The 18,904-nt window shown below is 32.4% G+C and overlaps 1 protein-coding gene across 7 annotated transcripts in view; it reads left to right on the forward strand.

Annotated features, from left to right (window-relative positions):
- LOC111642225 (serine/threonine-protein kinase BRSK2-like) overlaps positions 1 to 18,904 on the forward strand; it is a 159,449-nt gene that overhangs the window by 36,029 nt on the left and 104,516 nt on the right. For 5 of the 7 annotated variants that reach the window (XM_023388531.1, XM_023388532.1, XM_023388536.1 and 2 more), the window contains exons 2-4: positions 4,109 to 4,203; positions 16,364 to 16,449; positions 16,550 to 16,690. In XM_023388531.1, the coding sequence (XP_023244299.1) occupies positions 4,109 to 4,203; positions 16,364 to 16,449; positions 16,550 to 16,690 (322 nt within the window). The other 2 variants (XM_023388535.1, XM_023388537.1) reach the window with 2 other exon arrangements.

The following is an 18,904-nucleotide window of genomic DNA, read 5'->3' on the forward strand; positions in this document are numbered from 1 at the left end:
GTCGATGGTGCACACTCGGTAAGTAATCCTACAATTTTTTGTTTATAGCGTAGTTTATACGGATTATTCCAAAAAAAAATATACGTATTTTGGAAATGTTGAGTCGGATTAGTCTAGAATCGATTAATTTTATGGAAGAAAATCTTTCAAACTACCGTAGTCCGTAAACTTGACACGTGTCGGGTTGTGATTGGAAGGATTCGTAAGAAATCGGATTCCTAAAGAATGGAACGTATCTCTCTCTATCTTATAGGGGGTCGACTGTAGTTCATAGTCGAAAGTAGAATATGGTGATACCTTGTCTTAATAACCCAATTTTAATTCACAAAATCATTTTTAACACACAAAAACATGCAAATCACTTGTAGCAAGTGATTTGCTCAATTTTCAGCAAGTGGCTGGGCTTATTCAAAGGAATATGCAAAAGATATTTTCATTTTTCATAAATCATAAATTATATATACAGTATAAGCAAAACTCATCACTATGGCGTCTATTCAGTTTCTCGAATACAGTGAATTATGCCGAAAGCTTTGTGGAGTCAATGCTTCGCGGCATAAATTTTTACGCCGCCGAAATCTCCGAAATGCAGGCGTGCAGCCGCAGTATCGCCATTTTCCTCCCTAAACAGTGCAAGGAATTCGCTTATTTCTAATAAAATAATATATATATATAAATTTTTTCCGGTTATTAAAAAAACCGACGAGATTTTTTCACGAGAGGCGGCGCTGAATACGAAATCGTCCAGCAACAGTCTAACAAAAAATCATCTTCTCAACATCAGCGACTGCCTCCAATTATACCCGAAAGACGTCTGCCTCCATTCCTTATCGACCTTTTTTAATGAATACAAAAATACCTACAACTACTAAATCATTTTGACTTTCCTCATCACTCCTTTTAACTGCCAACGGTCGACTAACAGTCAACTCATCCACCCCGACATGTGTACTGATTTTTCCAANTGCCTCCAATCCTTATCGACCTTTTTTAATGAATACAAAAATACCTACAACTACTAAATCATTTTGACTTTCCTCATCACTCCTTTTAACTGCCAACGGTCGACCAACAGTCAACTCATCCACCCCGACATGTGTACTGATTTTTCCAATCGTCTCTTCTAGTCTTTTCAAGTTTTCTCAACTGTAGATCACCATCTGTTTCACAACCCAACTCCACTCACCTGGAATAACTTCTACACGGGGCGAAATAGCCAAAGCAGCTAACGCCTAACTTCACCGCCAGAGGGCGGCAAGCAAGCCGTTTTGCTGACGTGCGGCTAAATATCCAGATGGCACAAAACGCTGATTGGTCAGTTGAATGACGTCAACCCACCGAAGTATAGATTATATTTTGTGGTCGTCAGAATGAATCATGATGAAATATTAATAGATTACTTTTTTTAGTTGTCGTAATATGAAGTGATGAGTATAAATTGTTTACACATAATATGTGTCAACAATTTTATATCATTGTATTCTATATACTAGCTCAGGCATAGTCAACATGGTCAACAACATCTAATGAATTTGTGGCCCGCAATCAATCTTTCAATATTAGCTACTGAAGTCTGAATAGCTCAATAAAAAATTTTGACACCTAAAAGAAAAAAAAAAGATAAAAAAGGTCAACAACTCACTGTACATTTAGAGTTAACCCTCCATTACAAATCTCGTAAGTACAGCATAGAATGTTGATAAAAGCATGATAATGTGAAAAATGTATCCATAATCTCTATGTACAATTTAGTCTCTACGGGGTGACACCACAATGAGATCTCACACCACCTCAAAATCTTCCTAGGGCAGCCTCTGGTTCGGCCCGTGGGAAAAGTTTTCTTTCCAATTCGGCTCGGGTGCAAAAAACTGTTGGCCACCCCTGTACTAGCTGTACCCGGCCATGTGTTGCTGTGGCTCAAAATGTATCTATTATAAATGTATAACACTCTCCATGGGAAGGAATTTTGAATCCCTTCTTAGTGTACAGTACATTCTCTTGACGTACCCTATTAAAACGCAATCAAAAACGTAAAAAACCACATCTAAAATAGTATAATAGAAGCAGAGTGCTTCACGGTAAGCCTTAATTTTGTCCCTCTCCCCCATGGGGGAATTTTGACATCTATATAATATACAAGTTTGGACATGTGCACTGCATATCTTGCCGACTATGCGACTGCGCCGTGTCGTTACCTATCTTGTATACGTATGCGTCTTGCCCCACCACCACCCACTGACACCAAAAATATAACACTTACCTAGATGATATCTTTTAATTTATATGAATGCTTAGGAATGCATCTGGCACAAAAGATATTCGTTATTTTAAGCGACAACAAATAGGAAATGTTCAGGACGTGCACTGCATATCTCATCGACCACATGTCTGCGCCGTGCGATTACCTATCATGTATACATATGCGTTTTGCCTCTCTGCCACTCGCTGACACCAAAATATAATGCTTACCTAGATGAATGTTTAATGGAATAATATACAGCCTATGTCCATTCTGAAGTTCCATTCTAAATATTGGTGAAAGAATTTTTGAAATTGGATGAGTAGTTTTGGAGATTACCTCCTACATCCAAACTTTACCTCTTTATAATATTAATATACATTATATAGTATACAATGGTATAAAATTACTTATAGTATCCTAAAACTCTAGTTATTTATTATTAGTCACTTGTAAGCATTCACTATCCATCAACTGGTCAACTACTAGAGCCACATGGTCATTCACTGGTGATTTTTAAATTTTAAAAACATCATGTCATTAATTTAATCACTATTACAGAAAATTAAAAATTCACTTTCTGAATAAGTAGTGCAAGTCCTTGGTAACCAGCAATGATCATTACTTACGTTAAATGTCTGTTTATTAAGTGATTATATTCAAATCTCCTTATCAAAGTGCTTAATTGGTCATTTACTAGTGCAACTACCCTATATTCTATATTACTGTATTTATCCAAATATAAGGCAGACTTTTTTTTAATCAGTTTTTTTTCACTTTAAAAATGTTCTGTTAATTTGGGGAATTTTTTCACAACTTTTTTCAGAGATGTTGCACCATTCATAAGCATTTCTACCCTCTGTCAGTTTGAACATTCTATCACCAAGTTTTGGGGACGAATTTCTGAGCCATTATCACTTAATTACCAAAATTTAACAAAATATGTCATCAAATAATTTTTGATTGACATCATAAATTGCATCTCTTTTCTCCTCAAAATTAATTTCAAAAGTAGAGGTGTGCTTTATATTTGGATAAATACAGTATTTCTTAAGTTGGTAGGTATTAAGCAGTATTCTAAAAATTATAATTCATACTTATTAACATTTTTATAATATAATATTGTTATAATGTGACTCAATAGGATGATATATAAAAATTCCCTGTACAACTTAACCAGTGATGAGGTGATGGTCAACTAACCCCTGGATGTTGACTTGCAGCAGATTTGTTTGTTTATTTAGTTTAGTTTGTTTAGATTAAAGACTAGTGCTAATATAGGAATTTTTTGCTACCTCACACATGTCGTGTCTGGTGTTTCTTGAATGGCCTTTCTAAGATAGAAGAAATGTATTTTAGGTAACAGAACTGCACAACTATATGGTAACTTAATTCTAAATATCATCCTAGGAAATACTTTTTGTTGGCAATCAAGTAGAATTTTTTTTATTCATGTAGAAATATTTGATTTTTTAGAAAAAAGATAGTTTTATCTAGAGTAATTACAAAATATACACAAATTAGTGCTCTAGAGTAGTGGTACCCAAACTTTTTGATTTTTGATTTTGATACCTGTGATTGGTAGGCCAAATTGCACACATTCACAGGTAGTTGAGCTACAAATATTTTGTTTATGACATACTGTACAAAAAAAAAAATCTACTGTATTTCTATTATTTATGTAATGTCTCAAATATATTTACAGAACAGATTAACATGCCAGGAGCCATAGTTTGGACACCAGTGCTCTAGAGTAAAATAAAAATAAATTAGAAATGATTATAAAATCATTTTACAATATTAAATAATTTTAATACTTTTTTTATGTATGTATGAATAAATATGTAAAAATATTTATTTTATGTCTAGGTCTTGTCAAACTTGGTATCCATTGTGTTACAGGAAACAAAGTAGCCATTAAAATAATTAATAGAGAGAAATTAAGTGATTCGGTGCTACAGAAGGTAAATATTTTCTTGATTAAAAAATTTCTGATTTTTTTAATACTTAAATTCAGTAATGATTTTAAAACTTTTATTATTATTCTAATAAATATAATATAATATAATATAATAATAATTTGTGACATAACTGGAATTATAACTGGAAGTACTTAGATATGAACGTATAAAAACCAGGGCTGCGGAGTTGGTAAAAAAACACTCAACTCTGACAACTCCAACTCCTGATAATTTTAGTATGCTAACTCTGACTCCAGCAAAATTAAATACAAAGTCATTTTATGGGGTAACACCTATGAGGTGCTCATAGGGGTTACCCTACTTAGAACTCTGAAAGGAGCCCTGGACATTTATCCAAAAATTTTTATAATTAGTATTTTTAATATTTAACTTACATTAATATTTATTTGTATAAAAAAATTAATTTTTAACAAATATTTAATAAGAGGAAAAAGGGGAGTGATAAAATTCTACATCTACATATCTTTATTCTAGAGCTTTTGCACTTCAATTTCACCTTTCCAGAAAAGTTAGTCCAACTAAAAAGTGTGCGTCTAGCTATTTCAGCTCCTTGTTCAGAAAATAAAAATATATACTCTGATTAATTAGTCTGGCTCATTCAAAAAAAATAGAGTACTTATTTAGAGCGGGGATAATAAAGGAATGAGTAATAAATATTCAAATTTAATTGGGTCAAAATAATTTAACTACTAAACACAAATACAGTAGAGCATTGATTATCCTAATATCGATAAACCGAAACATCAATTAACCAAAAGTTTTCCAGTTGGCAAATTTAAATTTTTGCTAGTGCTGTGGCACTGCAATCTTTGACTATGTCTTGGGCTACTCCAATATTATTTTTGTTGGCAGAGCCAGCCCTACCATAAGGCGAACGGAGCAGCCGCTCCAGGCGCTAAGTCCTAGGGGTGCCTCAGTGGTAAAGAAAATTAAAAGAAAAAATATTTTTTTCCACTTTTTCGATATTTTAGTTGCAAGCGTGTGGCCAGTATGTAAATGGCCTTATCTGTTGAGACGCGCGTGGGTGGTGTGCGTGGGCGGGGTTCCACTCCTGGGCGCCATAATAGGATCTCGCTCCATTCTAAAACTTGCCTCAGGCCGGCACTGTTTGTTGGTGTGCATGTTTTAGTTGGCAGCACTGGCGTGACCATGAGAGAGTACTTAAGGATGTACCAGGATTTGAATGAATTTCAACATGGGATAGGTTAATATATTTTTTCGTACATAATCGGCTATCTGAAAAATCAATTTTCCGAAAAACCCCAGTTGATTTCGGATAATTGATGCTCTACTGTACTACAAAGAAAACTATTGATACATATTTAATAAATTAAATTGTTGCATTTTGTATTTAAAATAAATGAATTATAACAAAATACCAAAACATTTTTAAAAATTATTAAATATAAAATAAATTTTTTTTCATTTTAAATAAAAAAAACTAAATTAATATTAAAATGCTGGAGTCGAAGTCAACACATTTTTCCTGACTCCAACTCTACAGCCCTGATGTTATGTATTAAGTGAGGAAGTGACAAAATTGAGTTTCATAAGTCTTAACTAAACACAATGATAGAACTGTGGAAGTGACATTTATGAGGATGATAAAAACAAGTAAAGAGTATATTTTGTTTTACTGCGTTCTATGCTATATTCACATATAATAGCATCTTATCAGCAGATTGTTGATATACATACCTATGTATTATTTTTATATTTCTATATAAAAATTGTTGTGCTTGAATAAAGAGTTGTTATATGAATTTATTCAAAGCATTTCAACAAGATATATTCAAAAATAGTTTATAACTGGATGATACAGTGTTAAAATTGGGGTTATCATAATAGTTGAAGAAAAATACGGACAGATTAGCATTAAAAGTACTCAGACAGCAAGGCAAAATAAAGGGAATTTATTCATATTTCTCAATCTAATAAATGTAAATATATAATATAATTTACATTTTTCCTTAGGGCACAGAATGAAATTTTAAATACAGTATAAGAAAACTGTTTTACCACTTAGACAACAAGTACTATTGAATTATAATGAATGAATGTGTGCATGTTCTCTAAGCAACAGAGCCATTACATTTGCTTATATAATGTTGCCACCTAGTCAACAAATACGATAATAATCAACAAGCAATTATTTATTGTGACATTGTTACAATGCTGCTGAACTGAATTTTTGGGCTGCAATTTGAAAAAAATACAGTATTATTTATTCTCTTGAACAGTAATACAAAGAATTGTTTAAGTGAACAGGAAGATAAGACATATAAAATAGAACAGATATTTCTGTTCACAATACCTATCTGTTGTTATTCACAACGTTCTGAATTATCGAAGAATGTCTATATGTTCAATATATATTATAGGGCTCAGATGCAGTCTATAACATCTCTTCAATACAACATATTTGGGAAATTTATTTTGGAATATGTCTTTGGAGATGAAATATTTTACTACATTCTTGAATTTAAATTTTTGTTTATGGCGGGATGGACAACCTTTTTCTATGTGAGGGCTGCATTTCAAAACTTTTGAATTGACGTGGGATGCATACAAGAGAAAAGAGAAAAAAATGTCGATAAATCACAATTATTTATATATAATTAAAAATTATCATAGATATACTTAATTTAGCTTCTGGAACTGATGTAAACATAATATATCAGAAATATTTGGTTAAATATTAGTCATTGCTAGTTTTAAATTAGTTTTGATGTGTCTGTTACCTGGTTTCTTGTTTTAATTTTTACTAAATTCATTGCGGAAAAACTATTAATGTACATAAGTTGTAGAAAATAACGTTTTAAGTTTTGCCACATACTTTCTTAAACTGGGAAATTGATATATTTATTCAAATTTTAAGCTAGTAGCAAAAAATATTATTGCGGGCTGCATGTGCAGGCCCCAGGCCTTTATTTTTAAAACGGGTTGCCCATCCCTATGGCATGAAAGCATCTAAGTTGTTAAAAGGTTAAAAGTATCTTTGCAAGTAGACAGTCCTTTAAATGTTTTTTGAGATATTAAAAGCATAATTTCTGTAGAATTCCAAAAAATGTGTGTCATATTGGATTTCTGTTATTCTGTCTTAAGTGATTAAAAATCTGTTATCTATTGTAAATAAACAAGCTTGCTCAGGGAAGGTATTAATTTTGTTAGATGAAACCTATCCACATACCATCATAATAATTAAAACATGTTTAGTCTTCTAAAAAAAAATGTTTGTGAGAACTTTACTTAAGAACTTTTTACATCAAGGAGAAGGAAATATAATCAAGTAAATACATTATGATGATGATAATTTAGAAAATAATATAATTTTTTTTTCAATTTTTGTAATTTTTTTGTAAAATAATTGTAAATAAATTTTTAGTGGAAGTTATTGTAACCTTCTGCTGAAGAGGGGCAGTAGTCTGAAATGCTGAATAACTAACATACAGATTTGGATTACCATAAATATCTGAAAACTTATTGTTGTTCTCTAGTTTTGTACACTCTCTCTTTGATGTAATAAGTCCTAAAATAAAATAAGGTTCTTTTGAACATTTCTTAGAATATTTAAAATAAAGACAAGAAGCAGTTCACATAATGTTTAGTCACTTTTAGTTGAGAATTATGACTTAGTTATTCCTGAAAATTTTAATAAATTTTGATGATACAGTATAGTATTTTTGTTGAGATTACTCAGTGTGGCCATTGGCCACACTATGAGTAATCTCACATATTGTTGTATATTATTTTCATGTTAGTTGTTAAGTTAGTTGTAATATTTCCTTTCCTTATTTTCTGTCATCTCTCTGCTCTTTGTTCCTGCCAGAACAAACATAATTCACCAAAGTGTGCCAATTGTTTACGAGAAAACAGAGCGCATAACTGTCATAATACAATGGATAAAACTTGTCCAGTATATCTTAAGGAAAAAACCAAATTCCAACAAAGGATTGATTACCATATATAGATGTATGCATAGACTAACTTACATCTTTGTACATCATCAAGTATACTGTTGTATTCTGCATACTTTGATTTATTTGTAATTGTCTGTTTTTCTAAAAATCAAAGGACACATTACTCAACATTAGTGCTGGCCTCAACTTTAGAGAGTTGCTGATTGTTGTGTATTTTTATTGTGATTTGTGAACACGTTTCATGACTATGATAAAATTTGTGTACTCTTTGCTAATAATGTAGCAACTCACCGAGTATGTATGTAGTTGTATAGTTGTATATAGTTATTTATAGTTAAGCCAACTTTGTTTTCTTACATATTGCTTTTTACATTTATGATATTGATATATCCTATGCATTTATTTCCTGTTATGTTACGTTAACAGTTATATATAATATGTATTTATAGTTTAGTATTTTATTGTATGTATATAGTTGTATATAGTATATATTTTATTTTATTTCTTCATCATTAGTCTATTGTTGTATAACAGTGTTTCTCAATCTCTAACGAATCGTTGCTCCCTTCAATAAAACCATTACGTAGTATCGCCCCCTTCACTACAAAATTCCAATGCCTAGGGACAAGGCTAACGGCAAATTCGTACTGCATTGAATAGACTAGTGACTAGTATAATGTTATTTGTTTAATTATTGTACGATAAAATGAATAAAATATCTAATTATTCTTAATATAATATTTTACTATATTGCCCAGAAAATTGTTTTTCGCCAAAATATAAATTGTTACTAATAGCCCTCTGTACATGGAAAAACGCCCACATGGGGTTGATATCGCCCCCGTTGAGAAACACTGGTGTATAACATGCACTTCTGAGCATTGCTATTGTATTGAGTTTAGCCGGTAATGCTTTCTGCAGGGGCCGGCCTGTATATATATATATGTACAATAAATAATAATGAATGAATGAATGAATGCTCTTTGTTCCATTGTTTATCACCTTCCAGGAACTTTCAATTGTGCAGGTGGTGGTGACCTAGATTAGACAATAGAAAGGGATAGCCTGGAGGGCTAAAGGTAAGTAAGATACAAGGACTTTTTGGTTTGTGGTCAGAGAGAGAAGACATGTGTGAAACAAGGTGAAACAAGGGAGGCAATAGGCCTAAGGAGAAACTTCCTAGAGAATCTTGAAACAACTTGATAAGAGAACATTTGGAAAATGTATATTGAGAACTTGAAAGGAATCAGCTGTATTCTGCATATACCATTTGGACAAATAACTCAGAAAAATTCACCACGTGGTCATCAAAATCTCCGACTCTTGGGTGCTCTTTTTCCTCTATCACCATATATCCATCTGTTTCACTTTCTATCTTTCCTTCCACCCCACCTTTTGGGTGTATTTGTAAGTAGTTTTAAGTTTTTAGATATAAGTTTTCCTTCTTTGTTTGTTGCAAGATATTCTGGTTGATCATTTGTCATGTGATTCTAATTAACGGTTCTGCCCGAGGATTTCATGGAATTTTTATGTAAAAAAAAGGAAACTAAGGAGTGGTGTTGGAATCTTAAAGAATCTTGTAAAATCTAAGCGTGGGTGAATTAAAGCAACATTGCTGTACTCTGTATGCTTGTCCTTTTTGTTAGGTTACTCTTACCATGTGCATTTACCACAATAGGTTGTGTGTTGTAAAGACAATTTGAGAGGGTACAGATTATGTGATGGACAGTTTATAAGCCAATTTTAAGTTGCAGTTAAGAATTCATCAAATAAATTTATCTTTGTCTAAAGTCACTAAGAGCATATTTAGAAAATATGAAAAATCCTTTGTGCACACTGCAGACATATTCTTCTGCATCACAATTTTTCTCAAAGGAAAAGCTGTTTGAGTTCATAATTGCAATTTAAAATTTGAGTACAACTTGCCTATCATAAAATCTGCATTTTCTTTCAAATTATCTTTCAAATGTAGATAAGTTATAGATTAGCCATACAAAATTATAGTAAGAAATTGCTGTACATTACAGAAGAATATATTGTTTTATTTAGATTAATTTCTACAAATTTATATTATGAAATATATTTAGGTATATGGTACTTAATGTAAAAAAATATGGTACTTAGTAAGATTATAAAGTAAATGGAATTTAGGATAAGCGTAGGGGTTTAATGTCTCCAATTTGAATTTCTTAACTCAAATTTTTTCCAAGTCAAAGTTTTTCGGTTCCCTGACACTGATTTATGTTACTTTAATATCTGACTTAAATTTTAATTTGTCCAAAGTGATCCTAATTATTGGATTTCCATGAAATTTTCAGACAGATGTATCTACTCTTCAACACCAAATTTCAGACAATGTTCCAGTCTAAAGCAAGAGGACTATCAACATGTACTTGCAAAACTGTTTGATATCATTAATTACATTGAACATTTTGCTGAAAGGCATTACACAGGCTGTTTAAAACAAAAAAAAACTATCAAAAGATCCTTTATATAATGAAAGAGGTACAAATCTATTTTTTAGGCTATTGTTGTCTCTCTATTTCTATGCTTGAATCATATATATAACTTGAAGTTTTTTTCTGCTGATTGGAGCTTTGAGTTAGAGAAGTTTTACTGTATTTAATTTACTTAATTTTATATAGACTTTGATTTTAATAATGTCTTGCCTCCATACATTATATTTTTCCTGTTAACAAGAGAGTCATGAGATTATCATCATCATCATCCATGTAACTGTTTATTTTAATTCAAAAATGTTCCCCTAGTGTGACTTCCAGTCCAAACCAGAAGTTCATATAGTCACTTGGAGCTTCCTGTCCCTAAGCTTTCCATATCTGGTCTTAACTTTCCTATATTTAATTCTGTTCTTGAGATTAAGAAAGGACAGATGGACATACAACAGAGAGACAGATGCCAGTGGGAATTTATAGGTCTGCAATTTCAAAATTGCAGCTCAATGAAATTCAGCAGCTCTATTTCTATGCTCTTTTGTATATACAATAACTTTTCATTTTGAATTTATAATATTACCTTGAAAGCATTTTAAGATGTTAAAAAGGAGATATTTTAAACTCTTAAACTGAATTTTAGACAATTGCTTTGTTTAAATGTATACCTCATGCTTTTAATGAATGTGCACTTCATTATTAATGGATTGTTGAGGTTTGTAAGTAAAAATTTTCACTAATATTTTGTAGATAGAAAACTTTAATTTATATTAATTATAATGATTTTTTCAGTATTATTAGGTAGCATGTATTAATTTTTAAAACTAATTTTTGTAATATAAAATGTAAAGTCTTAAATCTTAAAATGTGAGTAAATTTATAATATTACTAATGTAAAAAAGATATAATTTGTAATACCTTTTTTAAAATATATTGTAACAAAGGAATGTGTAAACCTAAAGAAATGAAAGCTTTGCTTTACAAACATGATTAAACTGAAGAAGGACGTAAAAATCCAAAATGCATTTTTAATCAAATAGTAGCACAGCAAACATTGGTCTTTTGTTTTCTACTTGAACGTTTTCCAAAAAACAATGTGATAAGTTACTTAAATTTAGTCATCATAGATGTGTTAAAAATTTTAATGATAAAAAGAGTAGATTAAATGCTCATTATCATCAAAGCTGATTTGAACTGATATAACTGTTGAGCAGTATAGCCAAAGCATATGTTAATGGTGCATAATGCACCATATGGTCTACTTGCAATAACTGTTAATTTAGTTTCTGGATACAAATTCACTGAGTTCAGCGTTAATAAAGTTCCTTTAGTATTAACACAAGCATTTTCAACGAGTGTATAACCGTCGACTTCAAGTGAAAAGAACAAATTTTAAAACAAATGTGCAGGATGTTCCAAAGGAACAGAATATTTAAGTTCAAACCATGTGTCTGGAAATTCTGTTAAGAACATGTAACTAGTTTTTGATATGTTTGAATCTTTATATTTTACGATGCTAGCGGCGCATGCATGGAAATGCTACCGTATTGGCGATACGATGTTAGGCGCGTTTCATTTTTTAGACGCCGATACAAGGCAATCCACATCCCGGGTAGATCAAGGGTGGGAACATTGCATGCTTCTGAAGTAGCCATGAGAAGCACTTCCCAGATGAACACCAGCCTTCGATTGCTGCAGCATTTAATTATTGCTGTTCTGGGCCATAACGGGTTGTAGCCTTGCTCGAGAACTTTTTGCACAGAACAATTTGTTCTGTGCAAGGAGGACGATTTCATCTTTAGAGCCAATGAGTTCCTATCACAATCACAGATGATAAATGACGATCCAACACCAACAGTACTGCAAAGGACAAAGAAAATAATAGCTTTACCAGGAGTAGCTTCGACTCTAACCGGGTGCCTCGATCCTCCCACCAATGTAGCATGCCCTAAGCTATTCTTTCAACCGAAAATGAATAAACCAAACTGGCCGTTACGCCCACTGGTAAACAAGAGATCGCATCCTACATATTTCCTTGAAAAGGTGCTTGCAAAGTTTTTGCGTGAACTTCTTCCAGAATCACCATATGTTACCCCGTCATCTATAGCTGCCAAGTCCACCATTGCTTCCAATATGAGGGGTACACATGAAGATTCCTGTACTTTCTACAAATTGGATGTGGTTCCTTATATCCATCTGTACTTGTTTTTGAAGTCGTAATGCTTGCTAATTCCTTGATCATCAAAAAGGGTTTTAGTATACAACAAGTGCTAGACATACGTGATGCGCTGATATTCATCTCTGAGCACAATTATTTCCTTTTCAACAAGAGCATCTACTTGCAGAAGCAAGGAGTTGGGCTCCCTGCTATCTGCAGTCTTGGCTGAGCTCATTATGAGAGAAATCGAGCGTAGAATTTTCAACTCCCCTCTTTCCATCAGTTATCCGTCTCTATACTTATGTTATGTCGATGATATCCTAATAGTATAGGAGAGTACAGAGGAGGAGTTTATCAAATTTGTGCAGCAACTCGCAAGCATATACCCTACTATCAGTTTACTTGGGAGAGGGAGCACGAGGAATCAATAGCGTTCCTGGAACTGCATATACAAAAGTCGGTTGAGGGGCCGCAATTTGCTGTTCATCCCAAATCTGATGTGTTACCGTATATTATCCCGGCAGATGTTTTTCAATCGTTGTGGTACATCAATACTGCCATTGCTGCACTCATTAGAAGAGCATTACTGCTTCCGTCGACGCAGCTAGCAACAAAAATCGAATTAGACATCATCAGCATAGCGGTATCACTTGCAGGATTCACAGATGGCAAATACAAACATGTGCTCTGTAAGGTAAAAGAGTCCCTATACCCAAGTACCACGCTGTACAGAAAGGAAAAAGCATCCGTGATCCAGTCATCACTGCGTATCTTGGACCAACCTCTATACGCATCAGCCGCATATTCCGGCGGTATAATTTCATACTACCCATAACCCCTACCAAATCTACGCAGGTGTATCTGCAACAATCGGGACAGGTTAACCACTTTAGAAAAGTCAGGGATTTACACGATATACCTAGAAAATCCAGCAACGGGAGCTATTACAAGATACATAGGAGCAACAACAAGAATGCTCGCCTCCCGCCTTGCTAAGCGTAAGGATGACGTAGCCAAAGGAAGATGTTCTACAGAGCTCGCTAAAAAAGTTCTCGAGCAAGGCTACAACCCGTTATGGCCCATAATGGCAATAATTAAATGCTGCAACAATCGAAGGCTGGTGTTCATCTGGGAAGCGCTTCTCATGGCTACTTCAGAAGCGTGCAATGTTCCCACCCTTGATCTACCTGGGGTGTGGATTGCCTTGTATCGGCGTCTAAAAAACAAAATGCGCCTAATATTGCATCACCAATGCGGTAGCATTTCCACACATGCGCCGCTAGCATCGTAAAATATAAAGATTCAAACATATGAAAAACTAGTTGCACATTCTTAACAGAATTTCTGGACACCTGGTTTGAATTTAAATATTCTGTTTCTTTGGAACATCCTGCATGTTTGTTTTGTTAAAATTTGTTCTTTTCACCTGAAGACGACGGTTATACACTCGTTGAAAGTGCTTGTGTTAATACTAAAGGAACTTTATTAATGCTGAACTCAGTGAATTTGTATCCAGAAACTATACAAAGCTTGGCGTGAGTTTTTAAATTTAACTTTTTAACTGTTAATTTTTTTTTAACTGTGAATGTAAGATGTTATCAGCTGCAACACTACATCTCTTGTGTAAGAAATGATAAAAAAAAAATAGTTCACTTCAGAATTGAGAAAATATAGTATTATGCATTACATACTGCTTTTTTATAATGCAATAATTTTGTTTATTTGATTCTTTTATGTACTGTACTAGAGAGACTTGGAAATAATCTGATTAATGGATTGTTCTTTTATACATTAACAATGTATAAAAGAATAATCCATTAATCATAATATAACTGAACTACAGGGATATTTAAAAAAAAAATAAATCTCTGTCATTTTGTTGCATCACCCAGTGCAATGTGCATCCCAAGTGATACCACACTTTTATACATTAACAATGTATAAAAGAACAGTCCAATTTGTATTCCTATCCATAGTCTGTTCTGTATTAATTTCTTTGCTAGGAGGTTAAGCACTGATACACTGATAAGTATATCAGTTCACAATTCACATATAGTATATATGTATTCATAAATCAAGTATTCACATTTATATATGTGAATACTTGATTTATGACCTGTGTGGAAAAATAAAAGCACCTTATAGTATTTACTTTGTGGTATCACTTGGGATGCACATTGCACTGGGTGATGCAACAAAATGACAGAGATTTATTTTTTTTAAAATATCCCTGTAGTTCAGTTATATTGTAAGAACAAAACACATTTTTTTTTGTAAGCCCAACTTGCATATATCAATAATGCCAAAACTCTATGCTAATTTACTTCTTGATTTTTTAATGCATTCCAATCAGAGCTTTCATTATTACCGAATCATAATTATAAATACAAAAATATTTTACTTTTTATGAATATAATAGTTACAAAAATAAATAAATTTAAATGTATGTAGGCTATGCATATGATATTGTAATTGTAAGGTGTAATTTTACTTTTGCTAGTTGTTTGTTATTGCCTTATTATTCATTAATATATATGAATTATGATTTACAATTAACAATAGTTTTTATTAAAATATTAGTAATGATTCTGTATAGTCTGGTAGAAAAACAGTTCTTTGGAGTAATACCATGAGTTATCACACTGAGTAATATATTACTATATTAGGCATGAAGGATGAATTGAAATATTTTATTTGTTTATAAGGCTGTTTGATTAACTTCTGAGAATATTTCTGTTATAAGAGATTCATAACTAGATAACTTAATTGCATAACGTAATTTCATTAGCGTGTTATGGCTAGTGAAATTACATTATAAAGTTAAATGTTGTCATGAAGTGTACTTTCCTTTCATTAACTGCTTCAGACAGTTACACACATTGTACAACTCCACTGAAAGAACAAAAAGAAATTATGCTAGTTTATATGAAGTATGATGTATGTATTCAAGTGCTCTTTCATGTAATATAGTTTCAGTTTTTTTCCTTTACTTTTCCAAAGTTTTCTTGTCTTATTATTACTGATGTTTTCAGGTTTTTACAAATTATTCTCATAGACATTATTCTTTACAGTAAATATCAAAAAGTTTAATAAAATTGTCAAAAATCACACACGTACAAAAAACTATGAACACAATGTAAACTGATTATTTTTTGGGATTGTGATTTTTGACAGGGACATTATTCTCACAGTAACTGAGATATAGGAACTTAGTCCTAGGAACAATGAGAAATAAGGATATAAACTCCAAAAATGCAGTTAATGAATATCTACATTATTGCTGTTTTTCGTATTAAGTAAGTAATTAAACTGGATGAATGTATTTGTAATGTATTAAACAGTTTCTTAAGCAGATTAATGTTTTTTAATTATGACTAACCTAACATATTTTTTTTTATTTGGGTCTTTGTATTTTCTGTAAATGCTGATGTATGGTTTACAACTTTAGATATATTTTTAGGAACCATGTGATTTACGATTTGAGTTTTGTTTGTTAATTGTCAAGTTTTCTTCACAAAGGATTTTATTTTCTTTCAAATAAAAAGTTTACTATATAAAAAACAAACATTTGATTTTTACATTTTATACTTATATAAATATTATTTGTCTGATAGGTGGAAAGAGAAATTGCCATTATGAAACTTATAGAACATCCTCATGTATTAGGTCTTTATGATGTATATGAAAATAAAAAATATTTGTAAGTTATAAATTAATAGTATTACATATGTTATTTTGGTTACATAATCTTAACTGAAAATGTATTTTAACCAATTTTTGAATTTATTTTTTAATTTTAGATATTTAATATTAGAACACGTGTCTGGAGGAGAATTATTTGATTATTTAGTGAAAAAAGGACGATTGACTCCTAAAGAAGCTAGAAGATTTTTTCGCCAAATTATTTCTGCATTAGATTTTTGCCATAGTCATATGATATGGTAAGTTAAATTAAAATCTGCAGAGTATTAGTATTGATAAGTAATTTGATCTTAAATTGTTAAAATATGACAGAAAATAAATTTTACCATCATTTTTTATGGAAACTCATGATGACGTATACCCTGCAGAAAATTGCAAGATTGAAAATAAAACATTCATCTAATCCACCTTATTATATACTCTGCCTTTGGGACAACTGTTGAAAGTAGACAATTACCTGTATGCAGTTTAGAAGTTGCAATCTCAAGCATTAAAATATTCATTTTTCTGTTTCATTTATACATAACCTAGCCCAAGTTCTGTGGTTCCTTGTACTTCAGATTTAATTCATTCCAGCAGGCCATTTGAACTCTGAACTGTTTGAAGTTCAATTAAATTTCCTCCACTATTTTAAAATTTTTTTTAGAAATACAGGAGAGTAAATTTATTCCCAGACCCTAAACAATACTCATTTTGATAAACTTAAACAGTAAATACCCATAATTTAAGGTAAAAAACAAGTAAAACGGCTAAACCATATGTAGGACAAGACTATTTCTGAGACTCACTACTAAGCAGAACCACTTTGACGCCCAAAGTGGGTCTCGTTCTCATTCTCCAATCTTCTTTGGTATTGCTGCTTTTGGGTGCAATTGTTCAAACTTCACCAGCCATGACTACAAGGTTGTCCACAATGCATTTTCAATGAAATTAACCTATCCAATTTCAAAGTTTTTCTCCGTTGCATGTTGGCCCGCATTGAATTTTTTCCAATGTGTAACAAAAATTTACTGTTTTTTAAAATAATAATTTTGGCTATTGTATCATCCAAAACTATTTTTCTATTTTACACAAACAATATACAGTTTAACTCAATTATAATGTCCTCAGATGTAATGACAATCCTAATATAACATCAAATTTTTATCGGTTCCATGATTTTACTATACTAGATAATGTTAAAAAACCTACTTGTAACAACATAAAATCCTGTTTTAATGTTATATTTGAAGCACTCCCAAATTTACAAAATTAGATTACAAATTTTATTTAAACAAAGAAAATACTACATGTTCAGTCCTAGGGTCAGAGTCCACTTCCTAGAACAACTGTGGGTGGTACTCTTACCACCTGACTTCAGTTTGCCTGTTTGTAGAGAGAGTCACCATTTTGTATTTTATTTTGACTCAGTTCTCAGTCCTCTGAGTACCTATAAGTCTGGTTTTTTTTTTATGCGTGCATGGTTTGGGCACCTAATAATCTGTGCAAAATTGCAACTCCTGACATGTACTCCTTCATACCTCTAAGCTGGTAACACAGCAGGCAGTGCAATTTTATAAACAAGACATAGTCTTGTCAATAACAGAATTAAATTCCCAAATAATAGATTAAAACGTGAAGCAATAAATAAAATGCATAAATACTGTATAATAAAATGGAAACTGCATTGTTGCACACTGTCAGCTTTGGCATCTTAAGCATGGCTGCCTGGCCTGCCAAAAGTTTACCACTTTCATGCTTTGCAATAAGTTTCTTTTTCATCTCAATCATCATTATTACAACTTTCCTCTCAGACTTCATTGCTTCTATGCACTTCTCAAATGCCAATATCATCTCAAACTTAAAGATTTTTCAAACATTAAGTATACTGCTAGGGATTGCAATTGCTGGATCCCTCATCCAGCAATCCAGCTGGATCCAGCGCATTCTTCGACCTGCTGGATCCAGCATCAGGTGCTGGATCCAGCGCTGCGGATCCGCAATACTCAATTAACTTTCTAAATAATGGTGCAAAAGTCTACGTTATTGGTGTTGCCGCGTTTCTATGTGTGCTATCGCTCGGCGGCGAGGGCGACGTTGCCGTTCAGTGTGTCACATGCTATACCCCCTCTCTACACCGCACTGCCTGTCTTTTCACCTCTGCTGATCTAATTGCCAGTTGACTTTCCACTCTCGCTAAATAAAGTGTCTTCGCGCTAAATAAAATAAGTAACTCCTCTCCTAGTCCTGGTGCATAATTCTAATTTACGGTCGGTTGTGACGTCAATGAATCACGTGACGGAACGATCTCAGTTTATTAATTAAGCCTATGGAGAGCTGCAGCCTCGCGCCTTTTCCACGAAACCTAACCTATAAACTGGCCGTAAAAGCTCTCTGTAGAAGAGAGTCGAGTTTGATAACTGCTGACACAACCCTGAAATTTATCTTAGACAAACTAAAAAGCCAGGACACAA

Source organism: Centruroides sculpturatus, unplaced genomic scaffold, assembly GCF_000671375.1.
Source record: "Centruroides sculpturatus isolate CEXI.00-Female unplaced genomic scaffold, Cexi_2.0 scaffold457, whole genome shotgun sequence".
Classification (NCBI taxonomy): Eukaryota; Metazoa; Arthropoda; class Arachnida; order Scorpiones; family Buthidae; genus Centruroides; species Centruroides sculpturatus.